This window comes from Seriola aureovittata, chromosome 11, assembly GCF_021018895.1.
Source record: "Seriola aureovittata isolate HTS-2021-v1 ecotype China chromosome 11, ASM2101889v1, whole genome shotgun sequence".
Classification (NCBI taxonomy): Eukaryota; Metazoa; Chordata; class Actinopteri; order Carangiformes; family Carangidae; genus Seriola; species Seriola aureovittata.
This window is the reverse complement of record NC_079374.1, coordinates 6,792,240-6,815,523: the sequence shown is the minus strand read 5'-3', so window position 1 is coordinate 6,815,523 and position 23,284 is coordinate 6,792,240. Positions and strand designations below refer to the sequence as shown.

Here is a 23,284-nt window from a genome sequence, read left to right as displayed (position 1 = left end):
CCGTTGCTAGGATACAAGGTTTCCTTTTCTCCGTTTAACGCACAGTTTCACTTCATTTTAGTTTAAATTATGAAAGTATAACTTATTCACTTATTCGGAAAAAAAGGGCAACTAAGTATTGGTGGATGTGTGGCCTGTGCCTTGTTTTCAGCAAGGAAAACACTTTATCGCACTCCGATCGCACTCGCTTTGTTTGGACCCTCTAACTTACCGTACCGGGAAATCTAGCGTGACCCAGTGGGGCGGTGCTACAGTTTTGATAGAAACACCGCAACATTATCCCGAACTGAGACCATAATATCTGCAAAATGAGCTCATCTGACATGAAGATCATCACTGTAATAGGCAGGTGAGTAAGGAAATATTGTTATGAAGTCATTTTAATTTTTGCTCCCATGCTTTATGTTAGTTGTGGAAAGTCTTCGAGGAGCTGTCATAAAAGTTACTCAAATTACTTTTGCATTTTGGTTTGGTTTGTTAATAGTTCTGCATATACTTTTAGTTTAGTCCTTGCATTGTATGATTTCATGCTGTACTAACGTGAGTTTTCTTGGCAAGCCCCTTGTACTTTATATTGATACCTTGCAGATATCCTCTCACTGATTAGCTATTAGAAGAATGGCTGTTACACTCAGTTGTCATTTTATTAGGAACATCTAGCTAAAACTAATGCAGCCTAATACAATGTCTCAATGTTCAGTTTTCCTTGAGACCAAAGTTGATTCAACTTTATGATGATTTTGGAGGATGTATTCTGTTGTGCTGTTGGACTGCATTGCTTTATGTTGACAGATGTTCTTATTATTTTGTCCACCTCACTCAGATCAATGAGGATAGGCTAAATAACAGACACACTAACTTGTATTTAATGCAATGCAGTTCAACAGCACCACAAAAGTAGTTGGGTGTACCTAATAAAACTGCCAACTGAGTGTATATAGGAAAGCCTCAACCGACTTCATGAAGGAGACTCGCAGTTGTTTTGTGTCTTCATCAACAGAGCTTATGTGTAGGCTTACATTTTAACCTGCTTTCTGTACCCTGTTCATTATTTCTACACACTCAGCTAAACTTTGCAGTCCTCTGAAGTGACCTCTCGTAAACCTGAAAAGTAAATATTAAACGTCACAGACAGATCGTTCAATCCTCTTTTCATAAGTTTTATTAACATGCAAAATTCTCCATTATATGCAGGACAGAGATGATCAGATGATCACACTGATATTGAATTTCCACTGCGGGATTACGCTTAGAAAAATCTGTGCATGCAAAAACCTGTAATGGGTTGAAAACATGACAAGAGGGCAGGAAAAAGAAGAATACTGGGATCAGCAGGTTTTGAGCAGTGAGTACTGTGAAAAGTTAATGTCTCTGTGTGTGATTTTGTGCTTCTGTTTCAGTGGGCTGATAGGCCGCTCCTGGGCTATGGTGTTTGCCAGTGGAGGCTACAGTGTGAAGATCTATGACAACCAACCTGGACAGGCTGCTAAGGCCATGGCAGAGATCAGGTCAGCCCTGCTACACAGCACTGCAGTCTTTGTCCAGCATAAATCTGTTGTGTAGTGTTAATTAATGTGATATCCAGTCCAGTTAAAGACATACTGTCATCTTTTCTCTTGATGCCGCGGAGCCTGTTAAACCCAAATTGAACTAACTTGTGCTTTCTTCTTCTGAATTAAACGAGTTCATGCTCTAACAGGTCAAGCAGTGATTCATGTTTTACTTTTATTTTCTTTCAATTTGAAAATAATATAAGTTTAATCAGGTGTACCTTCTATACACCTGATTAAACTTATATGAAGGGAGCATTAACGTGTAAATTAGCTTTAATGCACTAATGACTCACAAGGGCCCTGTCCAAAAATCTAACCTGTTCTCCTTTCCAGCACTTACAGGGAAGACACATGCTCATTACATGATTAATGGCTTCCTCGTACTGTAGGAAAACATGAACAAACATGTTCAGGCTCAAAAACAGTCTCACAGCCCAGTCATCGCCGGTTAAACATTACTGTGGAATGACAAAGGACTTTTTGTGACAGAACTGCTGTCTTACTTAAAAAGAAGCAAACTCATTAAAAGACTTTTATTCCTTGAATTTGTTCAACAAACTTAAACTCTACACCAGGATCTCACTAATTTTACTTTTATTTATCATGTAAATATCCAATGCTGCTTCTACTCTACTGTTCAGCCTCCAGCAGAGTCAGTTGACCATGTGGACAGTAGAGGGTGACATTGTACTAGACTTTCCACCTCCTTTTCTGAATCGCATGTGTCTGCTGTAGAGGAGGCTGCAGTTTCAGGACCACTGTCCTGGGTCCCCTAGTTTTTCATGACACTGTCACCCACTAAGTTGTGATTTGTTTTATGCATTTGCAGAGAACAACACTAATTCCACCATAACCATACCATAAAATAGGGTCCTGGTCCTGAAACTGCAGCCTCCTCTGCTGCAAGAATATAATATTAGCTTAACTATGAGGACTCTCCCTAATCCAACATCCTGTTTTTATAATAAATGTAAATTACTGAGGGTCCCATTATTTTGATAATTAAATTCAGGATGTGGCCGTCTCGTCTTATCCAATATCTGCAATCATTCCTCAGGCATTAAAACAGCCCTGTCATGTGTGAGACAAAGCTCTTGTGTTTCATATTAAGTCTTTGGAGAAAGTGTGTGGATTCGCGTTAACTACCTCTGTCACTCATTTGGCTCAGGAAGCAGCTGGAGGAGCTGGAGGAAGCCCGCATGCTCAGAGGAGAGCTGACTGCCACACAGCAGCTCGCTCTGCTCAGCAGTTACGATGACCTGGCTCAGGCACTGGAGGGAGCCTTCTTTGTCCAGGTAACACACCGCACCACTCTCAGCACAGCACATGCCGTACTGTCTGATTGTCTCTGATACTAAAATCAAAGGCAACTGCAGATAAATTGGTCTCTGTTTTGTTGTTTTTTATCATTTGATTGTTTATATATCACACCCTTGATATGTTTTTTCCAGATGTGGTCAGAGTTTGATGAAACCGGGGGACATTGTGTCTCTAGCCACTGCAATGTGGCATTTTCACATTTATACAGTGTGTGATTCATAGAAAAACACTACTGACTAATTTCTTCATTCATCCATGCATCATATGCATTAAGTCACCCAGTAAAGTTACATTAGCGTAATCCCAGTGCAATATGCTGGCATGGCATTTTCAAATTTACACTGATCATCCTCAAGGGGGCGCAACATCACTGGGTCATTTGTGTCACATATTGTGTGACACCTCAGGCACCTCTGTTCAAATTTTGAATAAAGCTAAACGAACAACAGGAATTTTTTTGAAGTGACACTCACTGGCTCAGAAGTGCTTACTCCCTCACTTTGTCTGCTTTCAGTAGTAATCACTCACTATTTAAATAAAAGTAAAATATTTAAGGCTATATTGCCTCCTAATACTTATCATGGGTCATAAGCAAGAAATACAGTTTTAAAGTGAAGAATTCATCAATGTGGATTCAGAGCTGTGGATTTTTATGCACTAGATTTAAAGGTACACTCAGATTTATATCTACTATAAAGTCCTGCATGTTTATGATACAAAGCAACTGTTTCCTAGAGTCATAATGATTTTTTTTTTTTTTTTTAAGTATATTTTTTGGGCTTTTTATGCCTTTATTTGATAGTATAGTGGAGAGAGACAGGAATCGGGGAGGCAGAGAGAGGGGGAATGACATGCAGCGAAGGGCCGTCCGATGCGGGATTCGAACCGGGGCCAACTGCAGCGAGGACTGTAGCCTCTACACATGGGGCGCCTGCTTAGACCACTACGCCACACGACGCCCCGTCATAATGATTTTTAACTGCAGGCTGAACATTTAATCGAAATATAATTGAAATCACAAGTGACAAAGGTAAAATGTGTCACAACAGACCATAAATGAAGCGTGGTGGTGCTACAGGGACGCCTTGGCCTCTAAATCATATTCTCCACATGTAAAGGAACATGCTTGTTTGGTACAAGGCCTGAAAAAAATCACATCATCATCATTTTTATATTTTTTTGGAGAAAATTAAATGCAAAACTGACTATTCACTCTGAAATCATGACTCATATTGTAATTGCAATATCTGCCAAAAAAAAATCCCTTATAAAGCAATAAATCACAGTATTTAAACACATTTTTCTCAGGCTGATGAGTGTAATGTAACCATGCTTTCTAAAACCATGTTGTTCATCACAGATTCACCTTTGACCCAGTCACTTAAAAAAATCAGGATATCAGAGCTTTGTGGAGATTAGTTCTTCAAGCTGTCTGTTATATACACTAACTAACAAAAGCTTCTTTTGGCAAAGGGCTCAGGAGGAAGTCAGGTGCTGCCCTGCTGCTGAAATCATTACGTGACATTTTAACACCAAATCTCTCGTCACGTCTTCGTCACGCTAAGAACACAAACACAAACACAAAAACAATGCACACTCCTGACGCAGTCATGCACATCAGACACAAAGTTAACTTCCTGTCGGACTCATGCTGACTCTGCTAAAGCAGACAATCGTGCTCTTCATCTCGGACCTGAAATAAATCAATATCCTGTACTGAGTCCCGTCCAACGAGGAACAACACATGATTTATTAGACACAGGGAACAATTAGGTATTGATCAGGTGTTTCCTAGAGGAAGTGCAGGACTAATTATAGAACACATCAGAAACTTGTCAAGTGAGTCACTTTAATCCGCTCTGGCCTGCACGCTGCATTTTCTCATACTTTCACATTTTAGCATTCATGAAAGTTTTACAGATTATAGACTTTATGAATGAGTTTCATGTATGTTCATATAAAAACTGAAGTCACCCTTTTCTGATGTAGTGGAGAATCACATTACCATGCACGCTTCCTTCAGGTATGCCACTCAGCCAGTTATTGTAGTTCAGATGAGTGCTAGTCAAAGAGCACGTAAAGTCTCCTCTACTGCTTCAGACAGCCACTCTTTTCCAGCGCTCTGTCAGGGCAGACACACAGGATGAAATACAGCTCAGGGTTTTAAAAACTCCAACTGGTTGTATCCAGTTTTAAAACATGTGAACTGTGAAGCCTCAGGCAGCAGTTAAACGCTTACTTAACTTTTTCTGTAATGTCTTGTTCAAGAGCGTTTGACAGGAAAGGATCGGTTCAACAGAAATGACAGAAAACACATATTTTCCTTCTCACCTTGAGCAGTGCTTACGTGAACAGATAGTTTGGGTGTTTTGGGATAGACTTCTCTGGAGATCTGGTGTCGTTCGATCAATTGTTGGGAAGACGTACTATCGGCAGAGGGTGCTTTATAGAGACTAAATAAAAGCCGCACTGGTTGTATCCAGAGCTCATTCTCAGTAGTTTGTAGATTGACACTTACAAAGAAACAAAAAGTGTGAATTCATTGTTGCGACTAATGACTCAATCATTTGTTTTGCTGTAATGAGGTTGGTGTGAAGTGTACAAAGTGTACAGAGGATCGGTTCACCCAATATTATGGGAAAACAAAAAGATAATTTTGATTTTATCTCACAAATCAAGGGCAGCGCAGCAGTTAGACCAAGAAACAAAAAAGTTTTCATCTTCACTGTGATGCCTCGTTGATTTATTGATTTTGTAGTCTCCATGATTTACACTGGAAGTACTTTTATATAGTGTAAAATGTTTATAATAATTAAGACAGTTGTTTTTGTATTCAAGAGAAAGTTTGAAAAATAGCAATAGCGCATTTCTCTTAATGACTTCACAACCCCCTCGCGTGTGCGTGGGTGTGTAGTGTATCTGTATGTGTGTACACTTTCACCTGTATGCCTTTTTTTCCAGGAATGTGTGTTCGAGCAGCTTGAGGTCAAGCAGAGCGTCTTCCAGGATATAGAGTGTGTTGTGGGAAAGGACGTCATCCTGAGCAGCTCCACCTCCTGCCTGGTGCCGAGCAACGTCTTCTCCAAGGTCCAGAACAGGAGCCGCTGCCTCGTCTCCCACCCGGTTAGTGCCACCACGGTCCTGGCTCCAGCAGGTTGTGCAAAGCCTAGTGAGCCACAAACTGGGGATATATATTGTTTTTACAGTATGATGCGCCTCCAAAATCATTTCTATCTACCGTCTAAATTATTTCCTGTCACTTCCAGTAGCTGAACAGAGGGAAAGTGTTGCGTCTACAGTCCATCTAATCGGCGACCATGACCTTAAGCATTTCCATCACTGACTCACCTCGTCAGCTATTTTATTGCAAATCTACAAAGAGGCAATCTTTATCACTGTCCCCGTTGTTTCTGAAATATTTATATCGTGTGGTTTTTGAATTTTACTTTGGAAAGTTGCAAAAAGTTGCAGACCTTTATCTGCTGACCCTGAAAATGAACTACTGAGTGTCATCAACATTTTAGATATATAGAAGATGTCAGTTGTCGATCTCAAAAGGTGACCTTCAAACTCTTTTCTGATATTTTTTATAAACTTTCTGGCGCTCAGTGCGTTAACGGACAATAATGAATGACCCGCCCATTAATAAAGGTCAAAACAACAGGTGTAGTTACGAGTCACCACTAAGATTAAAAACGGGATTAGTTGGGAACCGTTCTGTACTTTTCCATCAGCACTTGGGTTGTTGATGAGTAATGATGAGTAATGAGAAGGTGGTGGTGTGGGATAGTGTGGTGTACTGTCGATGGTAAACTCTACATCCATTCTGTTAATAGACATCATGAATACTATATAAAGAACATGCTCCTGTTGACGCCTCACTGTCAGTCACTATGGATAAAAGATAGCAAAAAGACAACAGACACTGCAGAGGCAGTGAAGAGACAGACAGGGACAGCAAGAACTGTGATATTGGTAAACGCTTGAGTACCCACTGATGTGTGATTGTCCTGTGCTCCCCCAGGTGAATCCACCCTACTATGTCAAACTGGTGGAGCTGGTGCCTCACCCAGAGACAGCAGCGCATGTTATGGACGCCACCCATACTGTAATGACCAAGGTAAAGTTAGCAGATTACACAATCGCAGGCTGTCAAGTACTGGTATGTCACAATATGCAGAGACAGTGGCATCAGGTAAATAAGGACGCAGAACTATAAAGACCTGTAATGATATTAAAATAATCCTAATCCTATATTTAATGTTGGTAAGAATCTTTTACCTTAACTAATAACTAATGTGCAGGATGAATAATTATAACGTGGCAGAATCACACACGTTGTCTTTTAGGAGCTGTTGCCTGTTGCTCTTGACGTGACTGATTTTTCTTGACTCAGGTCGGACAAGCTCCCGTCCGCCTGAAGAGAGAGATCGATGGCTTTGCCCTCAACAGAGTCCAGGCGGCCATTATCGCAGAGTCCTGGAGGCTGGTCCAGGTCAGTGTCTGCTTTTGTTCTATGTCCTCTTTGTATCTAGTTTTTTTTGTGTTTGTGTATTTAAACATTGTATGTATTCTTATATGACATGACATCAACACCACATCAGGGTTGATTAAGGTCTGGATTATTATAGATGCACAGCCCAAATATATATATTTGGTCATCATTTAGTTTGGGCCAGAATCTGATTGTCGGGGTTAGATCCTGATGACGGTCCTACGGCCGCACACACACACACACGTTTTTTTTCATTTCTGGACAAGAGCTCCTCAGTCTCAGTGAGGCTTTGTGTAACTGAGTGGAGCTGCTAATGGTTTTGTAACAGAGGCAGAAGAGAGGAAGCCCCCTGTCAGTTCGCCTCTGCTATAATCTCTGTCTCCTGAGAGTAAATGAGCTTTAGCCTCTGCTGACAGGCGCCATTACCTGATCACTCATGGGAGAAATGGTCAGGACGGTGAGTGTGATGACAATTGTTACCTGAGCTGACCTCACATGAGGACTTTCATTTCATTGTGACTCACAGACTCAAACGTCTGTTGCCACGAAGCACCGAATGTCAAAAATCAACAAAATTATAGAATCATGCAAACACATGAATACTGCAGGAAAATATAAAAATCTCACAAATTTCCGCTTCATTTTTCTATAATGTAAATGTGCAAAGAGTCAAAATTAGTTGTTTAGTTAATGTAAAGAACATTAATCAGCAGCTATTTAGATAATAGATTAGTCATCCCAGCAATTTTGCAGGAACAAGCATCTCAAATGTGAAGTTTCACGACTTTTCTTTCTCATATATGATGGTAAATAAAATGGGTTTTGGACAAATTAAACAATCTGAAGACATCACTTCTGCCTCTGTGAAGTTGTGATGGCTGTTTTTTTGACATTTAACTATTAAACTGATCTTGATGTGTAAATTTGTAGACAACCTTTCCTTTTCTTTTAATGACAAATCAAAAATAACTTCAGATCAAAAGTTTTAACGTGAATTTATAATACCTAAATAAAACCTAAATAATCACCAAAAATGTGAATACCTGCAGTCAGTTTTTCAGAGCAGATGTTAATGGTCGATTTCTGAATCAGGAATAAATCTCTTCAACGCTCCGTTGGTTATTTCTGCCAAACAAAACTCTTTTGTCTCGACTGTTGACTAGATTACAAGAAAATTAAAGCTGTAATGAATTAGCTCTGCTCTCTGCGGGGATGAATTACAACTGTGTGTTACAGCAAATCCCATCTGTCATTCCACAGGCCGTAATAATCCTAACGAAGGACTTAGATCAGTGTCTCTCTCTCTTTACCTCTTTGTTCCATCTCTTTTCTCTGCGCAGTGTAACAAAGAGCAGCTCATCCACAGCTCAGTCAGCACATTGTGTCCTCGTCACTGACATTACTGTACTTCTAAGTTACAGTGTGTAACTGTATCAGAGGGAGTGACTGTGACCTCTCTCTCTCTCTCACACACACACACACACACACACACACACGAAGTAAATCAACCACAGGTAGCAACAAAACTACTTGACACTTTAAAAGAACAAAATAAAGACTTTTGAAACTGAGTTATTCAGAATGAGAGGGTGGCACAACAGTGGAGAAGGTTGGTCCAGTGACTCACCAAAGCAGAGTCGTGTCAGATAGTGTTTGTCTTGCAGGTATTTGCAGCTCCAGTCAGAGTTGGACGTTTGAAATTGTGTCTATAAGTGAATAAAACATAGTACCATTACACCCTTTTATATAAATCTATAATTAACCAGGAAAGGCCCCTGCTGAGATGCAACACAGACTTAAAAATCAATTATAAAGAGAATAGTCAAACTTTACAAAGCACATAAGGATGAAATAAAAATGATCAAATAACAGCAATGGATGTGACATAACAAATAATATAAAAACAGATTTCATTTTTTAAAAAGCAAATACAAAAAAATACACGTGCTGTATTTGGATGAGGCATTTTCATTAATTACTCACATAGCAATTAATATGTACCTTTTTATTTATGTAAATAAACTGGCGCGGGACTGTAACTCAGAGCTATTTGCAGCTGAGAAAACATCTGTAAAAAAAAAAAATACAGATGTGCACATTTAAAAAAGGTGGAAAACCACATTTTGCTGTCAAATTATGGGACATGACAAAGGTCCAGTAACTTCTTGGCTTAGACGCACCAGAAATCGACTTGAAGTGACTCGTGACTTTACGCCCAAAGGATTCGTTACGACTCTCCAAAGTGCTAATGGAGCATGAATGCATGACGGGTGTCTCCTGCTACACACCAAGAGTCGGGTCCATCATGTGCATTTAAGCCTGCATGGAAAATTTTTCATTAACTGGCACCATGATGATGATGATGATGATGATGATGATGATGATGATGATGATGATGATGATGTAGATGGACATGACTGCGCTTGTTTCTTTTGCTTGTGCCTTTTCACAGTTAATTTCTCCTCAGACTATCCCTCATTTTTCCAGTTATTTAAACAGTAAGAAACAATCACCTGTGCAAGTTTGCGACACTCCTGATAAGGTGTGTACTAACGGCTTAATTTGCTTCCTTCGGATTTTAAAATACCACTTTATACGTACTCAACAAAACCAGTTGATGTTCCTATAAGTGTGGTGTGTTTTACAGTATGGGTATTACTGCAAGTGGATTCACACAGCATTGTGCAAATAAACATTTTGCAGCCTCAATAATAAGCAACAACATGGGAAGCTTTCACCTTAGAAACCTTAAACTTTAAATAACGATGGACATGGCCCTCACGACTCGAGTCATAGGTTTCGGTTTTGAAGCTCATACTGAGCTGCTCCGCTGTCACCATTTTGGCAATGCCTGACTGCGCTAACTCCCAGCTAATCCAAAAATGTGCAAACTTTGCCAAGCATGTGAGGAAGTGATGTGTCCACACCTGCAATTATCCAAAACCGTTTTCTTGCGCCAGGCAACCAGGCAACAAGTTTATCTCTTGCTGTAAAGTACAGTAGGGGATTTTAACATGGGAGTCTAAGGGGACTGACTCACTTTTAGAGCCAGCCTCAAGTGGCCATTTGAGGAACTGCAGTTTTTGTCACTTTATGTTGGTTTCATTTCTCAGCTCCGCAGGTTGCAGCTTGGATACTGCAAAGGGTTAAAGAAATGAGGGGGAAAAAAAGGATAAAGAGCAAGCTATAAGATGCAAAATCACATTATATTATTAATATAATCTCCCTCATTTATTCTATCAAATCAGCTAAGGTCTGAATTTACAGGTTGAGTGTTCTCAGCCCACTTGGTCCAAATCCAGAAAATGTCCTTTTCTTTGGACTTTTCCTCCTTTTAAAAGGAGCTATTTGTAAGTTTTGCTATTGCTGCATAGCTAATGTTAGCATTAACAGGTGTTTACGTACCAATCTAGAAGAAACATTGCAAGTTTAGCATCAAACTTCATTCCTTTCTTCACTAGCAGCTGTCTGCTGCAGTGGAAAACAGCATCGATGTTAACTCTTGTCTCTATTACTTATTTTCTTCAACTGAAGTTAGCACGCTAACCAGCTAGCCCCAGCCCGTCTCGTCACTTTCCGATAGCTACTCGCTGCAGCCTCCAATCTGCCCTGAAGACGTAGCGCTGCTCAGAAGAAGAGGACATATTATAACCTCTTGTACTATAAAGACAATGATGGCCGAAGCTCTTGCGAAGCGACAATCATCATCACCAGCTCCTGGCAAAACACCACGTTCGGCGGCAGAGAAAATTTGCAAACAGCCCCTTTAAAGCCGAGTTATGATGAAGACACTCTGTGATATCATAGACATTTAAATTTAAAAGTAAGTTTTCATAATCATTTTTTGTAATAATTGAACTTGAAAATAACAAAGGTGTATCTGTTTCAGTGGGATCTATCAGATCAGCTACTGATTGTCTAATGTCTTTACATTTTCTGTTGTAAAATCAAATTGTGGAAGCAGCACAGCCATGACATGACAAGTGAGTTCTTTTCATCTGACATGTTGACATATTTTAAACCAAAGATGCTGATGATTTGAGTGTTGTCGACTAGAGGAATGTACACAAACTGTCAGAACAGGCTGGTCCACTGGATTAGCTCGGTTACTGCATCCTCAGCGTGACCTTTGCACCTCTATGGGTGGTGCGTTCTCTCAGTGTTTCTAAGGTCAAGGTTTCATCCAGTGAAAATCAAATTAACAAAGTTGAAAATGACACACAGGCCTCAGTAGGTTGGTGCAGTAGCGTGATGAATATATGTCATACTTGACATTCATATGTGCAGCTGGGGAGGGAAACCAGACTGAAAATTTGTCTCTCGCTTCGTCCGTGTCAGGGTTAATTTACAGTTACAGTAGTTACAGTTATAGTATTTACACCTGACATCAGTCAGTCGGCTGCTGGAGGAATGTTCCCAGGCTTCTTCTTTTACAACATAGACAAGAAACGCTTAATTGAACTAAGTACAATCCGGTAGAGTAACACTCGCAATAAATTATACCTTGGAGAAACTTAATTAGTTCCATATTTGTTCAGACTGTTAATGTTAATGACGTGTTGAGTGTGTGGTAATTTATAGCTGAAATGGCTCCATGTCAATGTGTTTTATCAAGTCTGAAGTATCTTGAGAGTTTTGAACAAGGATAAAAAATGTGCTTCAGGCACTTTCAGGCAGCGAGGACAGGAGACTTGTTTAAAGCTTTCATTTTGTCGGGTATGAATGAATGAATGAACTGTTTTTTTTTTAATGTTTAACCTGTCTTTAAAGACGGAGAAATCTTTCTGTAATTACTACTTCTTCCGTCATTGTCACTGTTAGCATGTTAGCATGTTAGCTCAAAGCAGAGTACACTCTCACAGAGCCACTAACATGGCTGCAGACTCTGGTTAAAGCTGTGTTGTGGTGGGTGGTGGTGCTGTGTGGATTTGGCCTATACAAGCTTATATGTTGTTTATCCTATTTTGTTATTTAAATGCAGGTGTAATTGCTGTCAAGTGACAGACTTTTCCTGACCTTGTTGGTTGCATTATTTTAAATACTCACATGTAGAGAGCAACGGGCATTATGGGAAGAAAACATCGTGGGCTTGTCACAGTTTGGAATTTGTTCTGCCTCTCCTCGAGCGACTCTGGATTCTTGTGTTTGAAGAGGAACCTCTTGGTTCACTGATGAGCCGAGTGGGCCTGCAGTCAGGTGAAAGCACTTGTTAGTTCAGGCAAAGGCGAAAGGAAACGACAACAGCAGTAACATGTCACTGGCTTTCTGAGAATTAAAGTGCACTCCAAGGAAATGAAGCTGATACAGTATGACTGTGTTCCTCTGCTGTAACATGGCATCCATGCATCCACCATGTGGTATTTGTGTCTTCACACGGGCCTGTGGAGGCTCAGACTCATATCTGCATGACATTCCATATCAGGCATGGATCACTCACGTGGGAGGCTCCAGTTAAGGTGTATTTACCCCGAGGGCACCCTTAGCTCCTAACTGACAAAATGCCACATTGCTGTTAAAGCGTCTGACTTTGCTCTGGAAGGAGCTTCACAGAGTGAAGCACCATGATCACGTCAGAAGTAGAAATAAAAACGAGGCGCTTTTACACCTCCAAGATACGCTCACTGTAATATATATGTAGAAGCAACAATAAAAACACACACGATCACAAATCAAGTTACATGATGGCATGAGTCAGCTAAGTGTCTCCTAACACACAACTTGTCAAAACAATGCGTGCAATTTGTGGTGGAACATATGTTATAAAACCAATACAAATATATATATATTGAAAACAACTTTTAATATCTTTAATTGTTATTTCTCTGGCCCAGTCGGTAAATTTAGATTTAGAATTTAGTCAGGTTCTTACTGCTAATTTTGGACTTCACTTTCATGATGGTGCCAGGTGTGCTTGCTATGGACAGCCGAATTATGCGAAACAGTTCAGTCTGCAGCACAGATTTAGACCTGTAGCAAAACAGCAGTAGACCTTTGAAACAGCAGACGTTCTTGACTTGTCATAGCAATTAATGCCATAAATAACATCTTGTCACATTCAGGTATTTTGTTTCAACGGCTCCTTTCATGCGCACCTTGGCGCCTTGACGTTGTTCACTCGTTTATGACAATCAAGTGGATGATTGATGTCAAAATGTTTGCCATGAAAAGCTCTATTGTTCATAGCACCTCCTTTACAACCACCATACATATTCTGGTGTGTGTAAGAATAACCAACTCGTTTTAGGAGAAAACTCAACAAGAAAGTTTTCACTCAAAGTCTTAAAATTTAACGGCTTCATTCTCACAATCACATTAACCTGCAGAGAAATCGTTCGTAAGGACATTTACAGGCAACCTGCTCGCTCCTTATTTGTCTCAACAGAAGCAGTTCTAGTATCTGTATCTCTGTAGCTTAGTCAAGTTAAAGAAAATTCTCCTCGTTATTAAGAATTTCTCACAGTTTTTGGATGAAATTTTGAGCTCCATCTACACAATTTCTAAAAAAAAAACAATAAAAACATCAAAAGCAAAACTGTGAGACAGGAAGTTTCTCAGCCTTTATGACAGTTCCTCTTGTCAAAGCTGATCAACAGGTAAATCCTGAACATTAGTTGCTCTCAGTTGTCATCACTCAGTATGCGGGCCGGGCTGGCTCTACTTGATTCAGGTTGGCAATCTAAAGTGTTTCAGAAGAAGACAACACTGTTCATAAGATGCAGGGATTTCTATTCTAGTCTCCACTGGAGATAGAGATAAGCTGTGAAGCTTTAATTCTGCTCGAGCGAAGAGCAGGTGAACCGGATGACCCAGCTGACATGAGCTTCACCCCGCTGCCCCGCCATGTGATTTACACTGTGGATGTCAATTCCCTGAATATTCTGAACCAAATTTACACTGCAGGAAGTCTGGCGCCCAGGAGGGTTAGCAACAACTGCTGCAGACGTTATAGGGATCCAATAAAATGAACAGATAAACAATGTACATGGGGTCATCAGGAAGCATTTATCCCGTTTCAAAATGCTATTTTTTGTAGTTTTTATGGACGACAGTATAAAACACACATGAATGCTCCAAAATTAAAGTGTTTGCTACGTAATATTTTTTTTAGTTTAGGTGCAAAAAGCCAAACAGCCAGTTTCAAAGACTTCGGTTAAAGGCTGTTGTAGGTGGTAACTAAGTGCATTTACTCAGGTTCTGTGCTTAATCACAATGTTGAGGTTCTTGTACTTAACATTAGTATTTCCATGTGCTGTTACTTCATACTTACTCATACATATTGTACTTTTTACTCCACTGCAATTATTTGCTAACTTTAGTTACTAGTTAATCTGCAAATTCAGATTAATAAAACTGTACAATATGATTATATATAAATAATATAATCAGGATAGATGATAAATAAATCATGATGTGTTACCGTATAAGACAAGACTTACAGAGATTACAGGTCACATATACGCAGCAGTGGATGAAGTAATTATAACTAGCTCCACCTTTACCAGCTGCAACATTAAACTGATGCATATATTCATGCATGAGTAGTTACAATACAATAATACAATATAATATGAAACTTTTGAATACTTGAAGTTTACTGTTATTTCTACACTGTGGTATTTTTCTAGTTTACTAACATGCTGACTTCACATAAGGAAACGATGTGACTAAATCTTCCAGCGCTGGTTGTAATACAGGTGAACCAGGAATATATATTTCATTTTCTAAGGAACTTTTACCCTTTTTCATTTCCTCAACTGCAGAATGACCTTTTAGATATTTGCGTTTTTCTTATTCAAAACTGCTTCCTTGAAATACACACACACACACACACACACACACACACACACACACTTTAACCTACTAGAGTCATAAGTCACTATTGGCTGTGACTTCACATCTGGGTCATTGACTTAGGGCTGCCACTATTAGACACTTCACTTAGACACTCTACATCTTACATCTTTCATGTGTGTGTGTGTGTGTGTGTGTTTGTGTGTGTGTGGTTGTGTATACATGTGCGTTCCACCTATCTTTTATCTACAATTCCTCTACGTGAAATGAACTGTGATGAGTAAATCCTCACTGCCTGAGAAGGAGATGATGGTCAAAGTGGATAACAAAAAAAAAAAAAATCTTTATCTGGAAAATGTGAAATTTCAATCCCCGCTACGAATACGTCGCATGTGATCATTGACCCGACACAGAGGCGCTCACCAGTTGTTGGGGCATACAGAGTTGTTGAATGAGAGGGAAATTGTTACTGACTCATTCTGCAGCTTGGATTATCCTGCCAATGTGAGGATTAAAACCTGTTTTCCAGCTTTATAAAAGCAGGAGCATCACCTTCCACTGTTGAAAAAATTACTTCCAGTTTCACGATTATGTTAAATCAAAAGGGCCGTCAAAGTTTTTGTTATATGTTGTGTAATATGCAACAGAAATTGTTAGCAGCCAACAGCAGTTGTAAAAATGTATCACAGTATTTAATGGATAACTCAACGAGCCATGTATTATTTAAACCAAGAACATTGACGATGCTGCTGCATCAAAGTCCTTCAGTTAACTAAAAACTTTGCTGCAGGCTTATTGATATCGCTGTTGTTCTATCTAGTCACTCAATGGAGGGACACACTACAACTAATGATTTCTGATTGTGTTAAATGGTGTCGCATGTTGTGTCACACGCATGTTGTGTCACACGCATGTTGTGTCACACGCCTGAGGAACTGTTATAGTTTATAACATTGTCTAATGAAGCGCAACAATGGAAAGAATTGAATAAAAACTCTTTACATACAGCACCCTATACGTAAAATGTACCTGGAACAAGTAGGTCAGGGGTCGGTATAGACTCAGATTCAGGTAACAGTTTCCTGCTGAGTTCTGCCGCAACAGCTTTTATGACGGCGGGAAATCAGGTCATTTTTAATGGAATTGCAGCAATTAGTGGAGTAACTGTGTCAGTAATTGTGAACTTTGATATGCAAATTTGCATTGTTGTCATGTTTGACTTTTGACGGAACCAAATGAGGGAAAGTTCCTGCCTTTTTCACACTAGACAGTTTGACATGTCGCAGCAGGTTTGACTTGTGAACAGTCACAGTACAAGAAATGGTCAGTTTACCTTGTGTATATTGTTGGACAGCTATAGTTCTTGTCTATTTCATTTCTTTCTAACCTTGTCATATTTGTATTTTTAGACAGTGTATAAATGAATTGTCGAGGTTTACTTACGAATTAATTTTTATAGTGATGTCTATATTCCATTGTGTTGCTTCAGTTTCAGTTTGGCTCATTAAAAACACTGCTAGGACGACCAGGACTGGGACACTGTTAATGTTTTTGGTGACACCTTCGCTTTTGTCGCTACAAGTGTATTGCAGATGCTGCGTTGCATCACCAATTTTATATCCCCCAAATGAGACGAAACCCCAACAGAGCTCTGTAGCTACAAACGATGGTAACCGCCGCATGACCAGCAGGTATTCAGACCCCGCCACCAATCTTCCAGCACCACCTGTATCCATCGTGCAAATTCATTCTGCAGCAAGACAGTGAGTCCGAACGTACAAACAGGGTCATGAAGGACTACAGTATCTTCAGAGACAAGAAGAACAATGAGTCCTGCAACAGGTGGTCTGGCCTTGAGATCCTTCTTACATAACAGGGACCCTCCCTCACCCTCACCCCTCCAAACACACTCACCGAAAATGGTCCTTGAGTCAGGGCCAGCGTTTGAAAGCAGAGTGGCTGAGAAAGCAGCTTGTCTCCCCCCCCCCCCCCCCCCCAAGTGATTACAGGGGAGAAAAGACCCCACCCACCATCCCGCTTTGCTCAGATAACAGGCCCGTTGTTGGACGCGGGACCCAAACAAAGACGACCCTGTCCCTCTCCTCTTGCTTCACCCTACTCTCTGTATCTGTGTCCAAGCTTTGATTTCCTCTGTGGTCGGCCAACAGGTATCTCGAATCCCAAAGACACCTGAACCACTCCCTCTGTCTCGCCTTCCATCCATCTCTCTCCTCCCTGTTCTGCCCACATAATCCCGAGGACACAGAATTGGCTGATTAGGGAAACATTATATGGTGGGAGTAGTCTGATGGGATCAAAGGGAGTTTGGTTGGTCCAAAACCCTGGGGGTAAAAAAAAAAAGCCATGACTTTGTTGAACTTCATCCTCAGGTTAAATTTTGTGTTGCTCTTTTATGCAAAACAGGAGTTATGTATGTTTGATTGTTTGTTTGTTTGTTTGTTTGTTTGTTTGTTTGTTTGTTTGTTTGTTTGTTTGTTTGTTGGTAGCATCGTCAGCATCGAATCCTCCACCGAGGAACATGGGAAACACTTGATAGATGACTCAGAGTTAACCTGTCCGCTGTTTAACCTGTCCTGATAAAGAAAATATGCGGGGAGATCTAGTCATACATTTACTGAGTGACTGAAAGAATACAATCAAGCCAATGAAATGAGCTAAAGCGTCTGTTTTTAAACTCTCTCTCTCTCTCTCTCTCTCTCTCTCTCTCTCTCTCGGACACTATCAGGATGGCGTTATCTCAGTCAAGGACATCGACCTGGTGATGTCAGAGGGGCTAGGAATGCGTTACGCCTTCATCGGTCCCATGGAAACGATGCACCTCAATGCACCTGAAGGTAATGTTCAGGAGGTCACCACCAAACGTGGGCATTTAGGAGGCAGAGAGGGTCGAATGAAAGACCACTTTGAGTTGAATTATGGGAATTGTAGGAACTCGTGTGGATTAAAAGTGAGGATATCTTCTCTGTAATGTTTTATTTAATCTCATGTGCCCCTCATGTGCTCATGTTTTATTTATTTATTATAAATACCTTTAAAAACCAGTTACAAATGAAGCTGAGGATGCGCGTTTTCTGATTTAATATATTTAGAAAAAGTCTTTTAGGTTTCGTAATGCCTCGTGTAAACAGGTACAATCTTGACTTTTTGTTAAAACATGTCGTATTACTTTCTCAGATGAGCGCAGTTATGCATCTCGTGCCATTATTACACAAGAATGGACAGTACTCTGCGTTAGAGCTTCACTAAGGAGCCTCCAGGCCGCCAGTTACATAAAAACTGTCAGAAAAATCCACAGTGACATGCCTCAACACAACGCACATGTACTGTACCATACTGTGGCGCTCCTGTGTGTGTGTGTGTGTGTGTGTGTGTGTCGGCGAGAGAGTCCAAGAGTGAAACCTCGGGGAGATGGAGAATATCAAAGGGGAGTGTGAAACCCAGAGCGCGGCCCCGACTGTGTACACACACACACACACACACACACACACACACACAGTGAAAAAAAGGTCGCTGTGGCCGAACAAAGCGGCCTTTTGATGGGTAGCGATGAATGCACTCCCTCACACCAGTAATCCAAAACTCACAGAGCCCACATCGCAGCCTTCAAAAGCAGGTGCCAACTCTACCTGTAGTTACAGTGCCGAAGCTCTGCTCAGGAAAACAGTAGTATGATCATGTTCTCAGAAGATTGCTAAGACCGACTTCTGTAGTGACTTCCCGTCCTTAAATCTTTCCAATCAGATACTGGAGCACTCAGGCTCTCTGTCTCCATGTCTCTTTTTCTACTCTGCCTGAATGACTTGGCTTTTGTAAACTATGCACCTGTACCTGAGAGCATTTTCCTTTTAAAGGAAAAATCCACTGAAAACTCCACCGCCTGTTGTCTTGAAGGAGGGGGGGCTCTGAAATGTCTGTAGCTTGCCCCTTCGTGCAATCAGCAGCTACAATGGATTCAAATAGAAATTCAGTTTGATGGCAAATATAAAAGAAAGCATCAAAGTGCCACTTCTCCACTTTCTAGCTGTTTTCTCAGTTCAGTCCAAACACTTTTCATCGGCTCGGTCAGCTCATTATATTTGTCAGTTGCCTCCAGTTGTTGGTGAACAACAGAGAAATTTGGATTATGGACATTGTCTTTGCTCAAACAGGAGCCGTGCCTCGATTCAGGGGCCACATCCTTCAGACGCTGCATTTAAAGACCGTTTTGGCCCGAGAAATGCAATCCTTCATTTCCCAGTCAACGAAGGATCTGACGGGTGGATCCTTTTTTATTAAAACAACAGCCGAGGATCAATAGGAAATCCTCCGTAGACCAGACCGCCTCGTTTCGGTTCAGCCTTTTGCGGTCTCTTCGGTCTTTGGCGGCCACACACGGTGAATTGGGACACAGCAAGGCTAACGTTTGGAAACCATTGTAACTACTGGTAACTCCAAGCTGCTGCCCTTGACAAATAAGCCACCTGTCAAGGCTACATGCTACAGTCAAAACAAAGGTGAACTGTTTCTCTAAAAGCCAAACAGTTCACCAACATAACATGAGAAACAGCAAAGTGAGTGAGGTGCTTGTTTTGGTCCTGACTGAACAGTAAAATTAATTACCGTGTTTTCAGTTTTAACCTGTCAGACCTGAAATCTGTAACTTCCCACTTTTTCTCTGCAAAGCTTTGACTGCAGCGTTTACCGCAGCCATATAATATTATATTATAACACTGCTGGACTCTGATACATGGAATAGAAACATTAAGAAAAACTTGCAGTGGCAGCAAAAGAGGAATTGCGTGGCAAAAAAACAAAACAAACAGATGCCTTGAAATGAGACGTGTATCTTCCTCCCACACAGTCTGTTTGGTTGAAGGTAGATGGTACTTATCACACTGCTGTGTCATATATACGTCATGTGTCCCGCTGAACGCACTGAAACAGTATAAATGTCGAGTGTTGTAGCAACATTATTGTCACATATTCGGTCTGAATAACTACAGTAAAAGAAAAGTTTGCTGGATTGAACAATGCACGAGTGTCACACTTTTAAATCTTTGGTGTGAAACTTCATTTCAGGGTGACAAAACTATTTTCAATGGGCACCTTCTGACCTGTGTTAATTAAAGAGCCTGTGTGAAGCGGTTCATGCTCGTCGTTCTCTTTTCTTTTTTTTTCTTTTTTCCAGATTGCTGCACACCGGCTTTTTATTACTTCAAAGATCTTGTTCTGACCTGCTGAGTTTCTTATCACAGGAATGTCAACAAACCACACCGCTGCCCCTCTTTATGATACGATTTGTCCAATAATTAATTATAATGAGTAATTGTGTTGCATCATAGATCATTAGCTGTGTGTTTTCATCTCTCCACATCCCAATTAAGGGACACGATCACTTATTGGGTTCACGTATATTTTGTTGTGTGGCGAAGGATGTTTTTATAAAGGTGCTACATATAGCATCTTAGCAAGTAATCAGCAGCCCAGGCGGCTCCTCTTGTGACGCAGGATTTCTGGACTAACTTCTGTTCACTGCCATGACGTGACATTAAAAACGTTTTTACATTAACTGTAATTCATTTGCAGCTGAGTGAACACAAGCAGGCTCCAACAGAGTTACTATGACTTTTTTATGCCTTACTATACTATGATTTATTTATGGGGTGGCATGGTGGTACAGTGGTTAGAACTGTTGCCTCACAGTCGGAAGGTTCTTGATTCGAACCCCAGTCTTGGGGCCCTTCATTATGCAGTTTATGCCTTACTATACATGACTTTTGACATATATACTGTATGACATATACTGTATGTCCCTATATCAAGAGTGACATTACCATGTGTGTCACATATAAGAGGATATATTATTTTGACATATATACATCCTCTGGATAAATAAAGATATAATGCAGATTCATTAAAACAACCTGCTTATTGAAATTCTATATGTTTGTATATGATTTTCTTCATAATTTCTGTCTTTTATATCTACATATATAATATTAAACGATACTGACAGGCTTAGGGATGGATATATTGTATATTTATGTAAAATACATGTTTCTATTAGCTAGACATATATGTCAATGTATGATACTGTTCCAATTTCCAACAGGTTTCATATGTAATTTTTACATATATAGGCTATACTTTAACAGGTTAAATACATATATGATTTTACTTCATATGTACATATATTTCATGTATGGAAATTCAACACATGTACATATATTACAATTCAGATCTTATATGTTAATAAACCGTATGGTTGACGCGATGTTCTGGAGGGGTGGTGGTGCTGAGACCACACCCACGCCCTTGAGCGTGAGGTTACAATTTTCACAGAAAAGGGAGTAATAGATAACCATAGGTCAAAGAGGTCTGCAGAAGAGATAACGTACATACCTTCCAAAATGTGTTGACAGCCCTGTGTGTCAAATGTTGAAACCAATTTCTGACAGGAGGTGGGTTCAAACAGCAAACTGTAAGAGAAACAGTAGAAGTTCAACAGAAGAATCTCAGGGCACTTTTCCTTTAGCCTGCAGCCCAAAAGAAGCATGATCCGGCCCTCAACTGCAAATGCACAACTTCACTCAAACTCAATAACAACTTTGAATAATAATTGTCATCGTCTGTCTGAATGCAGGGGAATCAGTGAGGACAACTTTCTTTAAATTTTGATATTTTGCCCTGATGTCGATGATTTCCTGGAGCGGAGGTTTCACTTTAAGAGCGACGTTCGGGGCTGTGAGGCGTATTGAATGTTATGATACATATGTGAACTGTTCTCATTCCTGGCCTTTGCCTCCTCTGATCAGCTGTCGTCCCACAGGTTTGGAAGACTATATGAAACGGTACGGAGTGGGCATAACGAGAGTCCTGACCTCCTTTGGGCCTGTACCAGATTTCTTCGGCGAGGGAGCCAAGAGCATCGTTAATGTAAGTGTGCTGGCGGCGAAAGAGACCACGCTGTAAACTATAACAGTATTCATTTGTCCAGGTTAATGTTTATTCAATCAACGTTTCCTCCCGTAATGAAGTGTTTGTTGATGGTATCTTTAGTTCTGCATGACTGAAAGTCAAGAGTTCCTTGTCGCCCCGGCACCATAAAGCTCTCTGGGTGGTCACGTGCTATCACAGGCTGTTAAAACGTTAGCCACAGAAGGTCATCATGTGGAGAAACCCTGAGCTGGAACAATAAATAGTTTTAAGGTGAACTAGTTTAGAGGACGAGAGCAGTCACACAAGTTTGGAGTTGTTGTTAAGCATGTCATACTCTCACATTCCCTTTTGAATATTTACTAACTGGATACTAGATTCATTCCTGAGCGTAATCAACAGAATATTATAATGTCTGCGATGTACATCTGAATATATAACCCTCATGTAATCAGGTCATCTCATTGATCCTGCTGACAAACTAATATTACCCAGTGTCCAGTTAAAAACAATCAGATGACTGTTTTCATTCAGTTTTGTGATGACTGTGGTTTATTTTTATGTATGTTATTTAATGTTATGTTATGTAATTGAAGTTCTCACTCATTGTTTTCTAATGGGGGACTGAGGAACGACGACCACCGAGCCCCTCAGCTCTCTGCTCACGTGTTTCTTTCCCCGCTGCCCACAGGAGATGGATGAGCTGATTCCCAGCGAGCAGCAGCATCTGTCGGCCAGGAGGGAGAGGAGGGACCAGCTCCTCATGGGTCTAGCTAAGCTGAAGAAGGACCACTGAGATGTGTTCAGGGCCCAGACTCAAGAAAACGAATGATTACGACTGCGACAACTGTGAACAGAAATCCTTAAAAATATGACCTTAAGCATGAAAGAAAATTAAATAATGAAGTTTTACTGAGTATTTCTCGACTGATTACTGTAGCGGTCTCTGTTCCCTCCAGCAAAACGAATCAATGATGTGCATCGCATTAAACGGGTTACTGATAAACTCCTGAATTTCAGGCAACAGCGAATGGAGACATGTCACGAGTGCTTACACTTCCGCTCGCTGTGACATTTGTGCTCTGCTCCTGTTGCAGATTTCATTTCACAGCGATACCAGACCAGAGTGACTGTCACATGATCGCGTCGTCTGGCCCGCATCTATGAAATGTGACCACAAAAAACTAAA

The 23,284-nt window shown here is 40.5% G+C and overlaps 1 protein-coding gene and 1 long non-coding RNA gene across 2 annotated transcripts; one reads left to right on the top strand and one right to left on the bottom strand.

Annotated features, from left to right (window-relative positions):
* Window positions 1-193: 193 nt before the first annotated feature.
* On the top strand, window positions 194-23,007 carry cryl1 (crystallin, lambda 1). Its single transcript, XM_056389901.1, has 9 exons — window positions 194-349; window positions 1,401-1,508; window positions 2,722-2,848; window positions 5,835-5,996; window positions 6,898-6,993; window positions 7,270-7,368; window positions 17,906-18,014; window positions 21,989-22,095; window positions 22,787-23,007. The coding sequence occupies exons 1-9, from the start codon at window positions 309-311 to the stop codon at window positions 22,889-22,891; spliced, it is 954 nt and encodes a 317-aa protein (XP_056245876.1). The 5' UTR covers window positions 194-308; the 3' UTR covers window positions 22,892-23,007.
* LOC130177901 (uncharacterized) lies at window positions 9,001-21,970 on the bottom strand. The gene is made up of 3 exons (XR_008829082.1): window positions 21,562-21,970; window positions 12,415-12,554; window positions 9,001-9,074 (listed from the first exon to the last, which is right to left on the bottom strand). It is a non-coding gene; the product is annotated as an uncharacterized LOC130177901 (long non-coding RNA).
* Window positions 23,008-23,284: the final 277 nt, after the last annotated feature.